The sequence below is a fragment of the Fukomys damarensis genome, unplaced genomic scaffold (genome assembly GCF_012274545.1).
Source record: "Fukomys damarensis isolate Sample0158 unplaced genomic scaffold, DMR_v1.0_HiC HiC_scaffold_31, whole genome shotgun sequence".
Lineage (NCBI taxonomy): Eukaryota > Metazoa > Chordata > Mammalia > Rodentia > Bathyergidae > Fukomys > Fukomys damarensis.
Genome location: NW_022900943.1, coordinates 28,929,695 through 28,952,234, shown reverse-complemented (window position 1 = coordinate 28,952,234; position 22,540 = coordinate 28,929,695). Strand labels below are relative to the sequence as shown.

Below are 22,540 nucleotides of genomic sequence, written 5' to 3'. Positions count from 1 at the left end.
CAGGAGCTGGACAAGAAGCTGGCTGTCTGAGCTCGCAGAGAGATGGTACAATCTATTAGTGCTTAGGAGGCCCACTGGGTCCTGGCCCACCGGGAAATGTCAGACATGCTCTGGAAAGCCTTCTCGGGTAAGAGCAACTCACTAATCATCTGAAAATACATAACTAAAAGCTATCTGTACTTTAATATTTCAAATATATCCTCATTCCAAATTGCTATACTGTCAAACTGCATTAGTCAGCTTTAAATCCAAGGCAATGCCTTCCAGACTCTTTGGACAGCAACTCCCAAAAATATAGAAAATATTTTTATTGCAAATGAACACACAAAATGCAAAAGTTTTATTAAACTTTACTTATCCTCATCACACACGATATACTCTAACAGTATCTATTTCAGTTTGTTTCATTATTTTCAAGTGCTTATCACAACCCCCAGAATTATTTCACAGTCCACCAAAGGGTCAGAATGTGAAGCTTGAAAAATGTGGTTATAAGACTGTAGGTGCCAGCTGCTGCAGCCAGTGGTCTAGTGTCCAGGCTTTTTACAAGCTCATTAAACTCATCATCAAGAAGCAGAGGCTGCTGAGGAGACCCGAGTTTCTTCACCAACACTGTCTGAGGCACTCCTACCATGACTCACCAAATGAACCAACCTGGCCTTTGCAAAACTGAGGTGTGAGCTACACGTTGAGTAAAAATGGCATTCAGAAGAGGGAGGAGGCATGCTGGCACTCAATGCATAGTGTGGCTCTTCTGGGAAATACACAGTCTCCTAGAGTGAGGCAGAATAGATATTTTTTTCTTTTTAATGAGTTTATTGGTACATTTCAGGGATACAGCACAGTTACATTCATTGTTACGATCTTGTACCTCTGCATGACAGGTCTTGATTCTCATTTTTTCCCCTTGTCCCTGCCCTCCCATGCTGGCACTCAATGCATAGTGTGGCTCTTCTGGGAAATACACAGTCTCCTAGAGTGAGGCAGAATAGATATTTTTTTCTTTTTAATGAGTTTATTGGTACATTTCAGGGATACAGCACAGTTACATTCATTGTTACGATCTTGTACCTCTGCATGACAGGTCTTGATTCTCATTTTTTCCCCTTGTCCCTGCCCTCCCTTCACCCCTCCTCCCCTCCCCATTTACAGACATTTTACTTCCATCTTTTCATTTTCTCACATTTTTTTCTTTTCCCTTATTAACAGAATAGATATATTAATAGTAAAGGACCACGCTTGAGGCTTCTGCTGCCAAGCATCACAAGTTGCCCTTCAGTGCTTCCTACCTCTGTGAGATGTACAGGATGACTTCCCTAATCATGTGGCCTTGAGTATCTCAGTAGACATCATTTAGTCATTTGAAAGGATAACTGCAAATTAAATTAGTTCATGCTAATTATGCCAAAATGATAAATTCAAATAAGCAAGGTAATTCGCTTCTAAATTAAAATTTTTTCAATCACTTGGCATCTCAAATCAAAGCAAATGGGTAATGTTACCAATTATATCAATTTGACTCTTAAATTTAAATACATAAACATATGATGAACTGAAATAAAATTCTCATTTGATATGCACTTAACTTATTAACATTTGCACTCAGGTAGGGAATGGCATTCAGGTAGTGAAACAGGGTCATGACCTTGAAAACTAAAGAGGGTTGCTACAAAAGCACCTTCGTTAGGTTCTAGCAACAGAATGAGTCCTCAAAACCCACCAAACAAGCCATCCCCTAGGCAAACTAAGGCAGATCACAGTACTAAAGGCAGCCCTGTGGAAGCTCATGAAGTATTTATCAAGGGAAATACTTGAAAAATAATAAAAATATTCAGTTTTAGGAAGTCAGATGATAACATGCTAAGCTTGAACATGGTTGCAGCTATGATTGCAGGATTCACAGGAAGGAAAGAAATTAACATTTATTGTCCATGTTTTTGCCAGGCTTTGCTAAGTGCTTATAAATACATGGTAGCGCTGGAAATTAGGAATCAAAGATGTTAAATAACTTTCCCCAGGTCACACAATAATAAATGTCAGAACTAAGATTTAAACCCATCTTCTGATTGCACGTAAATTAGTTGTGCTACATTTACATCACCTTATCTTCATCAGTATTCAAAATATTATAGTGCTCAAAGTATTTGTTTAAATCCTCCCTACAATTTCTGATTAAGAATAGGTCAACTCAGATTCCAGTTTCATGGCTAATGAACAATAAAGTGATTTTGTGTTACGTGGGAGGATGTTGTCTCACATTGTTGCCCGACTGGCCTCGAACTTCTGAGCTCGTGATCCTTTTACCTCAGCCTCCCAAGTAGCTGGCACTATAGGTGTGTGCCACTGTGCCTGGCTCAACAAAGTGATATTTCAAAAATAATACACGCAAAAACCAGGCATGCATTCTTGGTAGCATAATAAAGTATATGCATTTTTTAAAGTCTTATACAAGGATAAAAATATTCTAGTTACTACTATGTAAGAAATTTTGCCAAAGCACATAGTGACTTACAGTAATAATTCATTCTTATCTCTCATTATTCTGTGGGTTTACTGGGATTGGCTGTGCAGTTCTAGCTTGGAATCTACCAGAAAATATACTCAAATGTCAGCTGGAGCTAAATGTCAGTTGGGCATTGCCTCAGGCGGGCTCACTCAGATGGCTGAGAGGATTCTGGCTGCCAATCTGGGGACCACCATCAGGGCCCCTTCTCCTCAGGCCCCTACCCCAAAAAAGCACCCCAAGAGCAAATGCTCCCAAAGACCACGGCTTTTTGCAATGTCCATAACCCTAGAAATCCTAGAAACTCACCTCCACAGCTTTCTACTGGTTGAGTTACTACATACATTCAGCCAAGATTCAAGGAGAAATGAGTTAGATTTCATCTTTCTTTTCTCTTCTATTTTTCTTTCTTTCTATCACTCTATCTCTATTTCTCTCTTTCTTTCTTTCTTTCCTCCTTACATTCTTCATTTCTTCCTTCCTTTCTTCCTTCCAGACAGGGTCTCACTATGCAGCTCCTGCTGGCCTCAACCTCAGGTCTTTCTGCCTCAGCCTCCAAGTGCTGGGATTACAGGCATGAACCGTTGTGCCGGGCTCAGACTCCACCTTCTCCGTGATAAACAATATGTGCATAGAAGGCAGAAAGGAGACCTCAGCTTAGTCTCCTGACCTGTCACTTCTACTGCACCCAACTGTGATAATAGAGAACATAGCTAGTGAGATTACAATAAAGTAACTTTTCTTTTGTGTCTTTAGTTCTGTCTATTTCTCCAGGAGCTCAGGATTGCTTGAATGAATGAATAAATGAAAGTCTCTGTCTTTCTCTTTTCCATTCTACTTTTCCTCCTTCTATACTTCTTCTTTTATTCCAAAATAAAAGCCTGGCTAAGAAAAAGTTGTTTTTTTTTTAAAAGCAGCAGCATTTTGTACTGAAATATCACACCGTATCCCACAAATGTGTACTCTTAGTGTCAGTTCTTAAAAGTAGAAAGCTATTCTACTTGGTAAATTAGTAAATCTTATGGTTCGTAAATGTCCACTCACTTCTCCTATCTGACACCTACTGACTGGCTCAGACATCATCTTAAAGAGGAAAGTAACTAGAGAGTTTTCTTTAATCTAGGCAAAGGAAGAGAGGGAGGGAGAGAGAGAGAGAGAGAGAGAGAGAGAGAGAGAGAGAGAGAGGAAAGAAATAGGTTATGGAGGGAAGAAATGCAAAAATTGAAAGAGAAATAAACCAGAAAATTGGAACAGCATTGTGTTCAAGAGACTGAAATAACAAAAGGAAGCCAATTCTCCCTTATCTTTCTTTCCAATTCATTGCCATCATTGCTAGCTAATCCAGTCTTATTTCCTGAGGCCCAAATTATTGCCTTATGGGCTTCCCTATTCTTCCTACCAGCGTCTTTACCCCTTAGAAGCCATCCAAAAAGAGTCTTCCACTACTCAGGAGGATGAGGCAAGATGATCGTAAGTTCAAAACCACTCTGGAGCTGGAGATGGTGGTATATGTAATACCAGCTATTGGGAGGCTGAGGCAGGCAGGTCAATGCAAATTCAAGGCCAATTTGGCTACATAGTGAGTTCAAGACCAGCCGAAACTATAAAGTGAGACCTTGTCTCAAAAAGTTTTCTTCATCATGCTCCCAATTATAAACAAATAAATAACCAACCACTAAGTGGACTTGTCTAACATAAGCACTAAAGGAATTTTCATAATTTTCATAACCTAACAGTTTCTGCTAATCTTTTTCTCACATGATACAGTTGATTCTGTCAGAGCTCTCTAATGTCTGTACCCAAATACAGTGCAAAGAGAAATTACAACAGACCTCACTATTTGATTCATTATGAAATATATGAGGCATGTGCCTCCCCAATGCACATGTTCCAGGATGGCGCGCCCTATGGAAACACTGGCAAAGAAGATCTTAAAAGGAGTTTCAGTAGCTGAACTTATGGGCATTTTTGGAGCATATTTTTTGTTGAATAAGATGAACACAAGACAAGATTTCAGGCAAACAATGAGTAAGAAATTTCTTTTCATCTTAGAAGTTTATTACAAATCCATTGAACAGTCTGGAATTTATGGAACCAGAGAGCAAGATCAAGAAAAAATGGTTGGATAGCAAAAATTAGTACAGTCGCGTTCAGCCTCCCATCTAAGCTGTTTGAGAACTTTAAAAGAAGAAAAATGAGTTCACCGTGCTGTGTGCTGAGCAGCAGGACTGCAGGTCACCTTGGCATGCAGCTCCCACCCACTAGGCAAGCCCACCGCCTGTCTGCTGCTCTTTACTTTTTTTGTCAAAGACTAATATTTTACAAAGAAACACTAAGGAAGGAAAAGGAACAAATGCTCTATGAAGATTTCCTTTCTCTCGAGTACTTTTACTTGTGAAAGAAGACAAACCCGTAACTATTAATGTCAGAAATAATTAAAAATATTTAAGCACGTAAAGTTACCTTTAGCAAGCTTATACTGTATAAAAGTAGCATGCTACCCTATGGAACCTAATTTTTTTAGTATGTAGTATTTTTTGCTATGGTCTAAATCCTTTTCAACCTTGTATTATCCAGAGGGAAGATATGAAGAGCCAACCCTTCCAGATTGTAGAGTGCACTGAAAAGGTCCTCCACAAACATCCCTCTTCCCATTTTAAGTGGAGGCTGTTTTATTCCCCTACCCTTGTGGCACTGGGGATCAAACCCAGAGCCTCACTGCACACCCAGCAGACTCTGCCACTGAACTGCATCCCCAGACTACTGCACAAACCGCAACCGAAAACTCAAGTTACTTACTTGCTTGATCTTTGTTAGCCATGGCATTCACGCCAATGTTATCAAAGTTGGATCCCACGTTTTCATCCAACAGGTGCCCAAACTTAAAAACAAAATATACATATTTATTAGAAATTTTAAAATAACATAGAATGGCTCCCTCCGTAAAGCAGTGTATTAGCCTTACCTCTTCAGCAGATACAGATAGACTGGAGTCATGGAGGTTTTTCTTTCTTGGCCCTAAAAAATATATGTCCTTATTATTCACTTCTAAATCCATTGATTTTGGAAAAATAAACTTTTCAACATGATTTCCTTCAAAAAAATTCTACTTGGGTAAAAATACAGTTACAGTTATCTGCTAGGAGAAATTTTGTAGTGTCAGGCAAGATTAAAATTCTAATGAGGACATACATGGGTTTTGGAATAAAGCAAAACAAATTTAAAAATAAATATATGAAATTTGAACCAAGCAAAACAAAATAAACAATAAAATATTATTTTTACTTAGCAATACATCAGTGTTATAAGATTTAGAATGACTGTACGTAGGGTCCTGATTATTCCTTACAAATAGAGATTTTTTCATTTTTGTCTTCTGTCTTCTGTTCCAGAGGCACCCATCACCAAGAGTTACCCCAACACCTATCTCATCAGGACCCACCAGGAGATCCTCTTCATGGAAACTGATACAGCTGAGTAACTTGGAAGGTAAGAGGGTTAGTGGGATTATTCTGAACTTTAGCCTTGTACTAGTAGTGCTTTTTAACACTACAACTTCTGTAAATTTCTGTGGAGATCACCACCCAAGTTCCACTTCAGTTTTTACTTGGCAGACTTTTTTTTTTTTTTTTTTTTTTTTTTTGGTGCTGGGGATTGAAGTCTGGACCTTGGGCTCGCGAGGCAGGCAGCAGAACCTCTTAGCTAAATCCCCAGCCCACTTGGTAGTCTTCACATGGTATACAGTAGTTGAAAAGAGCACGTATGTTACCCTAACTTGGTACATAATTCAATAAATGGTCAATAATTTGTCACAACTTTAATTTGCAATTATTATAAAAAATAATTAGAGGAAGCACTAAGCATACCATTGCTAAAAAAAAGAATACGATTGCTAATACTGTAGCTCTTTTAGAGGCTGATATTAATGGAATTTTTTAAGCAAAATATTTAAAGGTGATAATTGATTATGTAATCTGGTTACATGATGAAGCAGATTTCATGGTTATGGCAGTTCATCGTCAGGTATGATTAAAGCTATAGTTATCATTTTGAAAGTGCAGACTTCAGTGGGGAGGAAAGAGACTTTTTGAAGCAAAGTACAAATTAGGGATAATTACAGTGATGATCATGGAATGTCCACCTCCATTTCATCACGATCCACTCAGTATCCTTCAAAGTGGCACTGAATCTGGGAAAGCACCAGTATAAGGTTAAAAACAGCTTGGGGAAGAAGACATTTGGGTATTCAAGAGTAGAAAGACTGAAAGTCAGCAAATATGAAAGTAGACCAAAGAGAAAATGTCTTCATCTTCAGGACTTCACTTCAACTTAGTTTTTTAGAAAAACAGCTAGTTTCAAGTCCTCTGTTAAAAGTGCAAGCAGGGGTTTGTATTTTTAAACCTACTTTGGGTTTGAGAGTGGATTGCTATAGTTGTGATATGGTTAGAATGTGACCCCAAGGGTTCATGTGTTGAGGGTGTGGACCTGAGTCTGGGAGGTGGCAGAACTGTTTACAGGTGGGGCCCTTGAGAATTCACAAGATTGGCCCTCACTGTGTCTGGCTTCCTCTTTGGTGAAGGGCTTCTTCTTTTCATATGTGTCCAGGCATTACTATGCCATCACCATCCGGTCTTCATCAGAACTGATCTGGTACCTTAGAACTTCTAGAATGATTGACTAAATAAACTTTTTTTCTTTATAAAATCACCTAGCCTTGGGCCAGGGATGTAGCTCAGTGGTTCCGCCACCTGCTTCACAAGTGCAAGGTCCTGAGTTTGATCCCCAGTACCAAATAAATAAATTAAATAAACCTAGCCTCAGGCATTTCCTTAGAGTACAGAAAACAAACTGATACAAAGATTAGTATAGCAGACAGAATGGAAGCTTTGGGGATGATGTTGGAATTTTATTCCTTGTTGTGGGTGAAGGGTCCATGAATGCTCTCTTCTTTTTGCTTTATACATTTCGCTATGAAGCTGGTATATAAACTATCCATTGATGGTAACCTAACATGCAACTTCCACTGTATATTAGCTGTAATCAGTGCTTTGCTTATACACTATTCCATTATAAGAGACGTCTTCTAGTTTTCCACAAGAAACAAAGAATATATTCTGGTTCTCTGCATCATTTTTAAACAGTCTTTGGTATATAGGTATGCATTTCTCAAGCCAAGAATCAAGCCTTATATTTGGTTTCATTTAAAGTACCGATACAATGCTATAAAACTAGAATATATTCAGGAGTTGATATTCATTTATTCATTTGTCTAATACATATTGACTTTCCTATCAACTGACTGTGGCAATCAGAGCAGTTAGTCAACTACCATGGCCAAATGGCATTTGATGGGTGCTATAAGACATTACTGATTCAGCAGTGCCTTTTAGCTATTAAACTTACTTCAGCTAAGGGGTATTACTGGTTCTCACTCCCTCTTAAGTCTTATGAAGGGATGCTAGAAGAGGATCAGTTAGAAGGTTGAGACTTAAAAATTGAAACAGAAAGAATCAGAGTCAGGAGAGGAAGAGGAAGAAAAAGAATAAGAAATGAGGGGAAAGAAACAACAGGCAAAGCCTCAGTTCTTCATATACTTTGAGTTCCTGTTTTATCACTTGAGCCCTCCTCTTGGCCCCTCCCATCATCCCAAACTAGGGGACTGGAGCCCCACATGGATGCCATGGAGGCAGGTCAAAGCCGTGCAAAGATCCTGGGACAAAAACTTGGCTAAGCTGGTCCAAATGTCTGCAAAACCAAAAGTAGAGCCAGAAGATAAATATAAACCATTTTCAAAGGAATGTCAAAGATGAAAAGCAGGAAAGTCAGAATCAGTCATCAAGTCCAAAGAGTGAGCAGCAGAGCCAGAGGCTGAGGCTAAAGCAAGAAGGGAGTCAGGAGACTCAAGCACTAAATAAGACCAGACACCAAGACTGGTGGTGGGGGACTGATCAAGGTGAAATATAGGGTCTTAGACTATAAGTGTGAACCATTTTATGAAAAGTTATTTGACTACTACACTGCACTTTTTCTTGGGTATCAGTTAATTTAAAAAGCAGGGGATCTGAGTAGGTGCTTTCCCATTTTATTTATTTTTCATGTTTGTTTATTTATTTATTTTTAAATTTATCTTGTGGTACTACGGAAGAAATCCAGGGCCTCCCACACACTGCCAAGTGGCCTGCCACTGAGCTACATCCCCAGTCCATGTTTTCTCTATGGTTTTTGTTTCCATCTTATTGATAGTCCATAGCATTAAAAGCACCAAATAAAACCTGGAAGCCATTGGACACGCCTGCTATGAAACAAACTGGTCTAGACTGATTTGGCCAGCAAGGCGATATCTCCCATAGACACTTTCCCTGAGACTCTTCCTTTTAATATTTTGGGGGAACGAGACACCTGAACAAATGGTGTTTGTACAAATGAGTTCAGGTATGAGCACTCCGAGGCACAGGAAGATTGAAATTAATACCACACTGACTTAGCAGTAGAAAGCTTACTGTATTCCATGCAGCATGCTGGCCCAAATAATTTTAAGTAATTTCATTGATTTTAATAAGTTTAATATTTTAAGTCGTATATTTATTGTCTTAAAATTATTCCACCCAGTTAAAATCAGTTACATTTTCTCAAGGCTCTTGCTTCTCCCACACCCCAATTTAAATCATAATTTCCTAGTTTCCGGGGGTTATTTTACCATATTCCTTTCAAACCCTCTCCCCTGATTTTTAGCCAAGCCTCACAAAGTGAAGTATGCTCTGGGGCTCCTCGCAGTTCAAGGAGCACCTTCATCCTTCCAGTCCTGCCATGTGGAAGTGACTTGCTCAGTCAGTAAAGAGCAGAGTCAAGTGTCAGGTATCAGCCTTGAAAGATGTGTTTTCCTTATTTTCTTCTCTTTTGCTTCTCAGAGAAAATGGAGCAGTGATTTTAAATGTTCTGCTAATGGCATGGCCCACACTCTACTGGTCATTTGTAATAACTAAGCTGGGGGCTAACGGCAAAGGGGCGCGCGCGCGCGCGCGTGTGTGTGTGTGTGTGTGTGTGCGTGTGCGTGTGCGTGTGTGTCCGTGTGGTCACATAGTGTGATTGTCAATGTGGCGTGGAAGACAGGAACGAATGTGAATGTGTGGACACTAAAAATTAACATCAAAGAGAAGGTAGATTCACAGAAAAAGAGTTTATGCTTTTATTAATGTCACATTTTGAGAAAAGTTTTATAGAATAGGAACAGGAGCAGCTTAGGGCTGACTCGTGTCTAAGGAGACAGAGAGGCTCAGGTATGAAGTCTTTCTAGGCACTGGAAGATTTCACTCTAGAAAAGAAGACGTGTAATAGCACTCATTCCTGGCTCTCCTCCTCCCGCCCGACTTCCTTGGTGACCTTCCAAGGAAGGGCCCTTGCTGCTGGTTTCTCAGTCCTCCCCCGGGGGAGGCTGATCGAGGCCAAGAGGGCCAGATGGGGCTGCTGGCAGAGACTCTGCCGATCCAGCTCCTCCCCATCCCGCTTTCCGTCTGCCAGTGTTTTGGGTGGCAGTGGCGCCGTCCTGACAAGGGTACAGTTGCCTCCCCATAGCAGGTAGCAAGTATCCCAGCCAGCACCCAGTGACAGGCAGCGACCAGTTGTCCCCTACCTGCCCTGTGCCCCCAGAGCCCCTATTTCACAGTTCACAGACCAACCATCATCGCCCAAAGTTATTTAATCACTAAATGCAATACTTGGAATATAATGAATGCCAGCTCATTTCTTTCTCCTACTTGAAAGCGGGGTGTTACTGTGCTCTGGGAGCTGCCATACTGATTTCTACATTTGTCGAGGCACTGAGTGTGAGCCCCGTACCACAGGGCTGACTTGTGCAAAAGGTTATTGCCGTGATTGTTTTAAGCATTTAGAAAGCTCTTCACACTTATTTACCTATTGTTCCTTAGGGCACCTTTGTCCAGGTGATTAAGATTAGCAACAGCCAGCACAGAGACGATAAGCCAGGGGTCAGGAAAGACACAAAGTTAATAGCCCCAGACTGAGACATCCAGGACACTCGGCCGGTCCAGTTGTCCCACCATTGCAGCCAGCTGACCTCATTGAGGGAGCTCTTTTTCTTCTTGCAGATCACCTCAGGGACTGTTCTGCTTGTGTTCTTTGGCTTATGTTCTGTCTTCAGAGGCAAGAAAGCCATCTCAGGGGCATCAGTGTCCTCCTCCCTTGCAGTGCTCACTGATGCAGCTGTCCCCTGAGTTCAGAGCAGTAGGTGCTCGGTCACCCTTGCTGAGTGATTAGCAGTGAGAACAGCCTTGTAAATACTGTTACTTGCACATAATCTCTTATGATTCCATCTCTCTGGCCTTTCAAATCGTCACCCACACAGCCAAGTCATAACCCTGGAGCTAATGATCCCACTTGAGGAAGGCAGGGGTCCTTGGCTTCCTCTCCTTCTCCAGACCTTCAGTCATTTCTTGCCTTTAGTTGAGAGGGACAGTCAAGGGAGTAGCGTGGCAGAAGCCCTGTTAGTCTATTTTACTAGCTCTAATAGCTTTAGAAAGGTACGAAGCTGAAATAACTGACTCCAAGATTTCTTTGTTACCTTATTTGTGGATTTCAAAAAAAAAAAATCCATCTGTTTTATATATGCAATACAGTGAAAAGTGCTTTGAAGAAGTTGAAAGCACTGTATAAATGTAAGGTATAATTATGTATGCATGTAGTCCCATTAACCTTGGTAATTGAGAGCTGGTTATACATTTAAGGTTAATTAGTTTCGATAGAACAGTAGCTCACACTTTTCTAATGGGTAGGGCCAGACAAGGGCTTAGAATATGTGCCTTTGGTTAATTTTTTTAAAACATAAAATCGAGATAAAGTCTGAAATCCCTTCAAAAGTGAAAAGTTGGCGAAAGTGAATAAGGCTTACTTCTCATCAACAAATAAGATTAGGCAAATGGTACTGAATGTTTGAATTTTCTTGCTTCAAATTCCAGACAACAAGAGTACAATTTCCCCTGAAAAGAACCTTAGGCTACTCTTGGGAGCAAAATCCCCTGGATAATCTAAAGATGAACTTTTCTTTTTAAAAAATGTCTTCTGTGTGCATTATGAAGTAGGCTGCCTTGCTGTTTAAAAAGGAGTCAACATAGTGTTTTATGTTTACTACCTGCATTGTTGCATTTGATCCTCAGTGCAACATTGTCCATAGGTTACCCTTGTACTGATAGAGAAGTAGAGCAAAGCTCTTAGGCCCCTTATTCAAGGCCATCCAAGAGACTGATGTAGCTCAAGTATCCTCACTCCGGGTTCAGTGTTCTCCACAGTACTGCAGTAAACCACACTGGAAGTGGAAGACGATTTCCTAATGCGGATGTAGCAACACCACACTTCAGAGTTGGGCAAGTATTTTCCTTTATTAGATTCAACACGTTGATTCAGAGGCCCTGTACTTCAAGCTCCATGCTTGGCCCTGGGAAGATGCTGAGTTAAAACCCAGGCCCACTTCCTGCACTCCTCCTACCCGTTGGGTTGGGAGATGCACACACACAAACACTGCTGCAAAACAAGGCAGAGGAGGCCTGCATAGCAGAGGGACGATGCGCTGCAGAGCTGGGGGAAAGCGGAGTTCCCACTCATCCTGGTCCAAAAGGGCCTGGCCAAGCTCTAGATTTAACCGAGGACGTACTGGGAAGGGCGAAGAGGGGTGATGGCCTGTCCACCAAACTTTACCATCTGTCCTGATTTTATCTACAACTGCGAAAGTTGGCAGAGAAACAGAAAAGTTAGTGCACACATTTTAAACTTATTTTCAAATGGGATATTTACATATTCATTATAGAAATTGTAAGAAGATGTTTAAATAGAAACAGTGAAGGTGGTTTCTCCTGGGGAATGAAACTGAGGAACTAGGAAAGGATAAGATGAGAGGTGGCGTGGGACCCGCTGTGTTTCTTTCTAAATCCTTCCTTACCCGTACACTTTCAATCCGCACGTATGACTACTTGGGTAAATATTAATTTTCAATAGGCTCTGAGGATGGAATGGCTTCTACAAAAAGAGAAAAGGGAGAAGCAATCGATGCATTCAGATTGCAATGTGGACACAACTACAGGGACAGGGAAATAGAGCTAGTGCTTAACTGTGGAATGCACTGAAGAGCAGGATATGAAAAGGCACGCATGCGTGGACTCTTGTTGGGAAGGAAGGCAGCAGGGAAGGTGTTAAACAAAGGGGTGATACACTTTGAACTAAGCTTTACGTACAGCAGTGGTTCTCAAATTTGAATCACTCCAAAATCACGTGCTTGTCAAAATATAATTGCTGAGGATTTGGAGTATGGATCAGAGGTAGCGTACTTACCTAGTGTGCATGGGTTTGACCCCCAGAACTGCAAAAGAAAAAAAAAAAATAATTGCTGCTTCCCTACCAGAAAGGTTTCTTCTTCAGTAGGTCCAGGGTGGGGCTCGAGGGTTTGCATTTCTAATTAACTCCCAGGTGATGCTGCTGGTTCCGGCCTGGGCACCGTAACTAGAGAACTGCCAGCAAGGAGAAGAGTGATCCAGCAGGGAGAAGTCAACCCTGGAGCAATGGAGAGACAGCAGGACAAAGACTGTTCTGGCGGGACAGAGCAGGAGGGACACAACTTTGACCAGGGAACAATGGTGGGACGTACGGAGCAGCAATCAAGGGAACAGACAACACTGTTTCAGAGGAGAGTGGGTCGCGACCGTGCCTGGGGCAATTACAAATCACACATCACGGGTAAATGCCTCCGTGCCTGTGCCAGGCTCACAAAATGCATTCGGAATTCATTTTGAAAACAGCAAGCCTGTATAGAAATTAAGCTTTTCTCTTACTTTCCCTTCCTCCCACACCCATAACCGCTTTCTAGTGAAATTTAGATTGCAGTAGCATCTTCAGGGAAGAATATCTTTATCTGCAACTGGTCAGCTGGTGTGTCTGTCTCTGTGTAATGCCTTACTCAAAACAATTTCTGGTTTCATTTTGCAACATCCTTTTAGCTAGATAAAGTTCAAAACCAGTAAGGATCACAAGGATTTATCCATCTCTACTGAGTGGGGCGAACAGTGCTTAACTTACCATACCATATAAATGTCCCACGAAAACATTAGATGTATTTTTTCTCCAAACAGCATTTGTTTAGTACCAACTACAGGACAAGCATTGTGCATGTGTTTATGGTACAAACATGGATTCAACATGGACTCTGGTCGGAGTAGTTCAAAATCTAGCAGTATTTTTCTGATTCTCTTAAATTGGCCTGAGGGTTGTGTTTAGTTTGTAATAACAATCCAAGAGCAGGGATGGATGAAGCTTTTCTAAACTGACCTCTTCCGCTATCTAATTATTTAACTGAAGAGAGCACTTGGGTTCTGGGATATTTCCCCGAGCTCAGGTGCATTTTGCTGATGCACAGACATCCAGTATACCCCTGTGTATCAGGTACCTGTCTCCTCCGCTGGTCCTTAAGCATTGTGAGCATTTTATAACTTACACCTTCCAGTGCTCAAAGAGAGTGCCGCTTGGGGCTTTTAAAATACCATTTCCTTTACTACTTCCCAAAATAACAGGGTCACTTCAGGACCAGCAAGCCACTGGCACTGTGACTCTATTCCCAGGAGCACTAATAGGTCTGGAGAGTAGCAAATATTTTCACAGCTGTAGGTCTTGGTGCTGAACTTTCTGCTGCCAGGGAGAATCACGTCCAAGTGAAAATAGAGAAGGGGAACTAAGCCATCAAAGAGGCGAGGTGAGAGGGACCGCGTTCACTCAAACCAGAGAGCAACTGAAAACAGCTTCTGCAGCTGTAACAAAACAAAGGTGCAGGTTAAAGGTCGACTTCCTTCTTTTATTTTGAATAATCAGCACACCTGAGCAGGGTAGCTTAAACATTTCGGCCAACATTGCACATTTCAACTCTTTAAAAGATCCCACTTGTCAAGTTGGACAGTGGAGGAAAACACAGTGAAATACCTTCCATCTCATTAGGATGAATGAAATCATCATGGTGCCGCACCCTTCCTGCCCCGTCACAACCTCGGCTTTCTCTAATGCCCCATCCACATCAGCCCACCTAGCCCACACACTCCTGCATCTCACCCACCTCTCAGCATCTCGGTGAGCCCCACCGAACCACGATTTTACACTGCAGCCAAAGAAACCTCTTGGAAACTCAAATCTACCTCTGGAATCTTAACCCTGACACACACATAAAGCCTAAGCTCACGACATTCTCTGACTCTTGCCCATTGAATTGGCCCAAAGAGCTCTGGGTCATCTCTGCCACCCACCTATGCGGCCTCTTCGTGCTGCATCTTCCCTTCTCACTCTTCTCCCTTGCTGCCCAGATTCCCTGCCAGCAGAGCTCCTCTTCTCCCACCAGATATTAACTCATTCCAGTGCCTGGAAGAGCCTGGAAGAGGCCCTTCTGCTTCCTGGCCTGGCCAAGTACCCACGTATTAAATCCCTGCAGGATCGTCCAGCAGTTCGCTGTCATGAACCTTCCTATCATACATCACACAGGATTTGCACACCCTTTCATGATTGTTTGACTTCTGTCTCATCTCCTCAGTAGACTGGGAGAGACTTGTAGGTTGGGACTCTTATCTGTGCTTACTGCTGTATCCCGGAGCCTAGTGCAATGTCTGATACCTAGTAGGTGCTAAATAAATACTTAAGAAAGAAGGATGCATGAATACATAGTGAATGGCAAATGGATGCAGCTGGAATAAGAATAAAGAGGTCTAGAGTTTTTAGTGAGTGGTAACAGGTCACACATATGTAACTGCCCAAGCTAGGTATTATTCACAACCCAGTTGTTTTTATTATCTTCATTTCAAAGTTTCACATATGGAGCTCCACAGAGATTAACTACTCAAAAGTACACGGTCACATAAAATATCTCCAGATGGAGAATTATTATGACTACACATACCACAAAAAGCCAATCTGTCCTGGAAAGTATTTGTCCAATCACTCTTAAAGACTTCAGCCACCGGTGTTTGTAAGGGTCAGAGATTTTCTTATTTGAAATTTGACTTTGAAAGTAGAATACACTATGTCCTCCTTATAAACATATCAATCACTCAAAAGATGAAGGTCAGAAGCACTCTTACCCGGATTCCAGCTGCCTCTGTGCCTTTTCAGGATGAAATTAATATAAAGATGCTCTAGTTACAGTACGCACAGTGTGAATCATTGTCCATCTTCACCTCTGTTTTTTTGCTTTTTTTTTTTAACAAACAGGATAGACATTGATGAGGTTAAGTGATCAGATGAGACAAAGAGAGCTCCGAGTATGGCAAGCAAAAGAAGGAGGAGGAGAGCGAGGGAAGGAAAGGGGAAGGGGAAGAAGAAGAAGAAGAGGAACAGGAAGAAAAAGGAAGAAGGAACACTTCCCTTGGGAAGAAAGACTGAAAAGCAGATGTGTTGTTTAGAAAAGAGAAGATAGGAAGATGCCACTCTCCAGAACGCTGCAGGAAGTGACGAACTGAACTGGCCACCATCACTGGCACTGCCTTGGGCCCAACCTGGAATAGAAAATTGAACGTTCAAACAAGGCAGTCTTCAGAGGAAGGCTGGAGGGGAGGGAGGGTACTATGTGGAAGCAGCAAATAACTTATTTGCAAAAAAGAACTCTAGATGGAGCAGTTTCCTCCATTTGAATTTCCTGTGATGACCGATTTCACTAGCTTAATGACTATTAGAGAAACAACTGGTGGGAATGCATTAGTTCTGTGACAGGAAATAGAATTGGACGAGGCAAAACAGAACCACAATTAACTCTATTTATGAAATAGAAGCTGATTCTGTCAAAATCCATGTCAGCGAGAAAGAGGAGAGAAGAGAGAAGAGTCACAGCAGGAAAAAGTTTGAAAAGGTTTTCAAGAAATTGTAGTACACTGTACTGCAGAATATGAGAAAGCACACAGACTTTGGGATCCTAGTGCTGGGATTTGAATTCAAACTCAATCATCTGCTAGTGGTAACCTCCCAAACACTCGGGTTTCCTGCTTTTCAAATTGAGATTGTAACTGTTCGTGGTTGATATGGTATTTTTAAGGAATGAAGACTCTCATCTCTGTTAACTTCACAGCACATACTACTGTGCAATCAATATTATTAACTGCAGATAAGATGAGCTATATTCGATGACATAAATGTGAAGTGCCAGTTGTGTCGAATAATATTGCGAAGGATCAAAAATTAACAGGATTGATGTTGCATCAGTTTCTCTTCTGGAGGCCATCGTTATTTAACAATGAGCTTTGTACGCCTTCGGTGCCAGAACCCAAGGTCAAATGCCATCTTGGAGAAGTTATCCATTCTAGGCTTATTCTATAACATCATTTTCTGTTCTGTCCTTTAGATTTTATTCTGTCCTTTTCCCCTTTGCTTACTTTTCTGCTTTGCACTCTGTTTTCCGGTTCTTTGAAACCTTTCTTCTCCCCATGTAAGGATCCTGTCGAGACAGACTAAGCAGATCTGTTTCCTCTGTGCTTTAAAAGCTGCGGGCCAGGAGGGGGAAAGGTTTCCTTTGGATGGGTGCCAAGCAACCTTGGGGAATGGGCGAGAGTTTTTAATGGCACAGTAAGAAAGAAAATATTTATGCTTCATTTTAATTAAACTTTTTAAGCTCATTACTTTTTCGTAGATGAAAAAATCAACAGCTGAGAACACTGGGAATAAAAATGCACATAGCTCTGGCTGTGAGCTCAGCAATAGAAAAGGTAAAGGGGCCAACGGGAAGTCTGGGGGAGGAGTCTTATGGGAGGAACAGCCCACCCCAAATCCGAGCTGAGAGGTGCTGCCTCTGTCACTTCATTTCTTTATTAGGGCAGATCCTGTTGGTCTGGCCCATAAATTGGTGAGATGATGAACCATTTCAGTACCTTAAATATCTTTCTACTTGTTGAGTCTACTGCAGAGCCTTGAAGAGCAAGTTTATAGAGTGTCAGAGCCTAATTAAACTTGGCAAAGTGAACATTGTGAAAAGACAGCCTCCCTTGCTAGGTGACACTCAAATTCGATATTTTAGTCAGTATTTATCGAGCATTTACTATGTGCGATGCACTGTACTAGCTGCTTTAGACACAGGACCTCATTTAAATCTCCCAGCAGCTCTGGGAAGCAGGTACTGTCAAACTTCCTTTGCAGATGGGTGATACTGAGCCATGTACTTGGGTCACACAGTAGAGGAGGGTGGAGTGGAGATTTAACCCAATGGGTACCACACCCAGTCCCTCACGTATACTGTAAGATCAGGCACAGCAAACAGCACAGGTAACTACCTCTGTCCGTACCCAGAGAGACTCATTCAGTCAGTGCTTATGATGACAACAAACAGAGTACCTGCAAACGCGCACTGTTTGTATGATATTTAATTGAATGAGAGATGGTATCATTGTGCTATCAAATGAGGCCTAGTGGAACTAAGATAGAAATATCCAGCTCTCCCTACTATGCCCAAGTAAAAGAACGCTTGGGCCCATTGGCAGGTTTCTCCTCTTCCTGTGTCACACAGCTTTTCCCTACATTTCTAGGTGAACCACCGAGCTTTATATCCCCTAAGACCCCAGTTTTACCATCTGTATAAAAGGCACAGAACTGGGAGATTTTCCGCAGGAAGACAAAGCATTTCAAACACTTGGAAGAGCGTCTGGCACATTACTGGCATTTTGAAAATGCTACCTAATTGCATCCTGCCACTTTCTTTAATGGGGATCGCGTTACCATTTGAAGAATTGACTTCAGTTGGGGTTGATGGATTTGCTTGAAAATACAGGCACCATGATGATGGTGCTAAGGAGTGTGCTTTTCTCCAGCGCACTCTGTAAAATACAGTACGCTGACCTGAGTCCCGGGGAAATGCTGCCTCTGTCCTCAGCCCCCTTGGCATCCTCAGAGGTGGGTGCGGTTTGCGTTCCGTTCCCTTCACCACACTGCAAGAAGGAAAATATCTTCAAGGCTGATGGTAACAAAAATCACCTCCTGTTTGTGGTCCAAACTACCAATGGATCTGTGTTTTCCTACTGGATGGCACCATGATGGGCATGAGAACTCTTGGGTGTGTCCACTACAACCCCTGGGGTGCAGCAATTTAGGATGCTCCTGCTTCACGGGACATTTAAATAGTCTGTCTCGGTTACATTTCTCCTTGCTGGGGCAAAATATCCAACGCATAAAGTGAAAGGAGGAAAGGTTTGTTTCAGCTCACAGTTTGTAGAGGTTTCCATCCATAGTTCGCTCCAAGGCAGAGTAGCATGACAGGGGGCATTGCAGAGAATTAGTCCATGACAAGCAGCGGAAGACAGTGAGGCAGCAAGCAAGCAGCAGCCGCGACAGGCCTTCTTTCTGTTCCTTTCTATCCCACCCAGGTTATCTGCCCTCTGGGTGGTGCCACCCACACCTAGGCTGGGGAATCCTTAATCCCAGCATCACACTCTAGATAAAGCCAGCTCTGAAAAGGCCCACCCGTGAGTGCTTCCAGCTTCGGGGCACTTCTAGACACAAGCCGTAACATGGGGGTTAGATGCATATGTGAAGATATCTATTCCAAATTTGTTCTTCCTTTTCCATAAACCCTTAAGAGAGATTTTCTATTTAGTCTGGAGCATCTCAACTCATAGTCAATACCCTATCCCATTTCAAACGTCCATTAGTCTCAGACTCTTCATATGGAAGACTCTCAGAAAGTAGTGATCACAAAACTCCCAACAGACAGATAAAAAACAGGTAACCAAATGGTTTAAATCAGTACCCCTGCTAATATTTTTAGCCTAATATTCTATCCTATCAAATTTATCTCTCCTGAATTATAAAGATTTGCTGCCCTTCTCTGACATAGATAGTGCTATAAAATTCCTCTAAGCTTTATCAGCTGTCTTAATAACAAGTAGAGGGCAGGAGGGAGCTTCCATTTTGATATTCTTGAATCTTTTCTTTTACCATCTAATTTTAATTCCACTGTTACCCAAGAGAGACTGCTTTTCTAGGTCAAAAATATAGATTCTCAATTTTATATGTTTCAGCTTGATTCCTCCTTAGTACAGTCTATTTCTTGGTTTGTGTAAGTCCTTGATACTGTAAATTTTGTTTCTTGTTTCTCTGTTTTCCTAGTATACAACATACTTCAAAGTAAATATTATAGAAAGTCAAAAGATTAATTGTTCAAGTAGCAGTAAAACATGTAGATATTCATACCCCTTGACTTTCAGGCACTCACAACATATTTATGATACCTATTTTGGGGTCCCCAAAACTACCTTGCCTCATCAGAGATGTTAAATACCATGGAGGGAAATCAATCCAATTAAAACATTCTAATCTGTTGTCTGAATAGAAAATAGTACATTAAAACGTGCAACCACTTGATGTTGAGTGATGTACCTGGAAATAACACTGCCAGCAAGCAAGGCAGGAGACTCCTCCGGCCAGAGGTCAGAGGTTGCAGTGGGCCCCGGAATACGTTTTGTGGCTGATCTGGACCAGCTGTCCTTGTGAATGTATGAAATAAGCAGAGGGCCCAAACTCACGATGTCAGCATGTTACTAACACCACAGATACCAGTGAGAAACGTTAGGGAATGGAACGGCTGATCTACACTTGCGTCCTAACAGTAAGTCTACTGTGGAGTCAAACCGCTGATCACTCACTCACCTAGGCAGAAAATGACAAGTCACATCTCTTGTGCTGATGCCCCTGTAGAACAACTTAGGGGAAGGATAAGAGCTAAGTGATTAAAAGCTTCTTCAAGTCATGCTGAAAAGTGTGAACCAAGAGTGACTCAGTAGCACTTTCCCAGGACCCTGTAGGCACTTGCTTCAGTTCAGCAGGGTTGTGTGTCTATCGGAGAGACGGAGGACAGCAGTACTGCCCCACTGCGGGCTCCGGACCACCTCGGGTGAAGCCTTGCGCTGCCACCTCCTCTTGGATAGGCTTGGGTCAGTGAACCACATCAGAGCTCGGTTTCTTCACCTGCAAAACAAGGACACTTAGGGTAGCTCTGTTGCAGAGCAACATGTGTGAAGCCCTGGGTTCAATCTCCAGCCATGCAAGAAAAAGGGAAGGAGAGAGGGGAGAGAAGGATGTCACATGGTATGAGAAAGAGTGGTCTTTTGTGGCTTCAAAAGCTTATAAAAAAGTGGCAGGCATTTAATAGGTGGTCAATAAGCAAGAGGAAGAAGAACTAACACCTATGCAGTGCCTGCTGTATACATGACATTGTTTTACAAACCTTAATTATTCTTGTTTGATTCTTTCAATAACACTAAGGCAACTGGTAATATTTGCTGTATTTTGTAACTGAGAAAACTGAGGCAAGGAAGCAAGTTTCACATCTGGTGAGGATAAGAGTTGGGCCTCAAATCCAGATATATCTGACCCCAAAATCCACATTTTTCAACCACTCATGGTGATTACTGTTCATCATGAGCCTGACGCACAGAAGACAAGATTACATCAGCAAACTGTGTGTGTCCTTTCTGTTCTGACCCCTCTCTCCCATGGAGCTTGCATCCACCGCTCTGAGAGGGATCCAAGCATTTTAGGAATCCCCCAAACCAGAAGGACTGCGGAGGCCCAGCTAAACTGTTCTTGGCTGAGGGAAGATCATTGCAGAGTCTTTTCCAGCTCTGTCTGGGCAGTGAGCCTGGCCTTATTTTGTAAGTAATTTACCCTACCCAGAAGTCAGCTTCAGCTTCCTTCTGTAAGAACCAGGTGAAAATATTCAGGAAACATTCAGCTTCCTAACCAGAAAAATCAGATAAGAAAGTCACCTGGCCTGAAGATCAATACTCAAACACTAAATGATTTAAAACAATGAGCCACTCTTTTACGATAGAAAGAGCTGTTGTCTACTATTTCTGTTCTTGCAGTTCTTCCAGCAATAATGGATACAAATGTAGCCCCCAAAACCTAAGTTCTGTTCCTAGCTCTAGCTGTGGGACCTTGCACCAATGTATCAACCACTCTGTGCTACAGGTTTCCTCATTTAATTTGAGGGCAATAGCAGGTCCTACCTCACATGCGGTTAGTCAATGAATTCATATATGTAAGTGCTTCAGAACATGCCTGGCAGTATGAGTGATACATTTATTAACTTTTACTACCCATTTATTCTGTCGCTGTCCAATCTAGGTGTACAGGCTTTATAACAATGCCTTTAAAGAATAACTGCTGGCCAGGTGGTACACGTGCCTGAAGTCCCAGTTACTGAGGGAGCTGAGAATTGTTTGGACCAAGTTTGAGATCAGCCTGGTAACAGCAAAATTGCATTTCAAAAAATCCGAACCAACTTTGCTGATGCTTTATTCTCCTTGAAAATAGTTTTCCTATTTTTACCATCTCCCTACCAGCTAGCCTCCTCCTGTAAACTCCCTCCCTACCATGTTATTTTTTTTCCTAAAAGCAAAGGAAATTGCATTTAAAAACCTTGTGGAATTATACCACTCAAAGTGCTCATAAAAGTCAGGAAGTGCAAAAGTTAGTATTCTAGGAAGACATTAAATCGGTGTAGCCGGTTCTGACAGAATCATTTCAGAGGGTGTAGTGCAGCCTCTTTTTTGCAGCCAGTGCTGAGGATTGAATGCAGGGCCTCGAGCGTGGTAGGCAAGCACTGTCCAGCCAGCACACCTGCAGCGTGCAATAGACCCTCTCACAACTCCTGGCAGTGAGCTCAGAGGCCCGCACTAGCTACTCCCTTCTTGCCCTATGCTTTTTTCTCACAGATGCCCCCTGTGGATACCAGCTGGCCCAGGATTTGCCATTTCGAAGGAGTGCTACCCCTGCTCCAGACTGAGCCATCTCCTCCAGGCAGTGCTTCTCAGACTTGAGTGGGACCAGAACCACCTGTCAGGTTGGCCCCAACACGGAGTGCTGGACCCACCCCTCGGTCCTCTATCCAGGAGCACCTGGGTGGGTCCTGAACATCTGCATTTCTGACGGTGTCCCGGGGCTGCCAGTGCTGCTGCTCTAGGCCACATTTTGCAAACCAGGCAGGACCCTTTCTCTCACTTCAAACATGCTTTCTTCCCTTCC

The 22,540-nt window shown here is 42.2% G+C and overlaps 1 protein-coding gene across 1 annotated transcript; it reads left to right on the top strand.

Annotated features, from left to right (window-relative positions):
- The first annotated feature begins 4,224 nt into the window (after positions 1 to 4,224).
- LOC109118594 (protein CEBPZOS-like) lies at positions 4,225 to 4,898 on the top strand. The gene has a single exon (XM_019210207.2). It carries the CDS (start codon positions 4,354 to 4,356, stop codon positions 4,630 to 4,632), a length of 279 nt encoding a protein of 92 aa, XP_019065752.2. The 5' UTR covers positions 4,225 to 4,353; the 3' UTR covers positions 4,633 to 4,898.
- Positions 4,899 to 22,540: the final 17,642 nt, after the last annotated feature.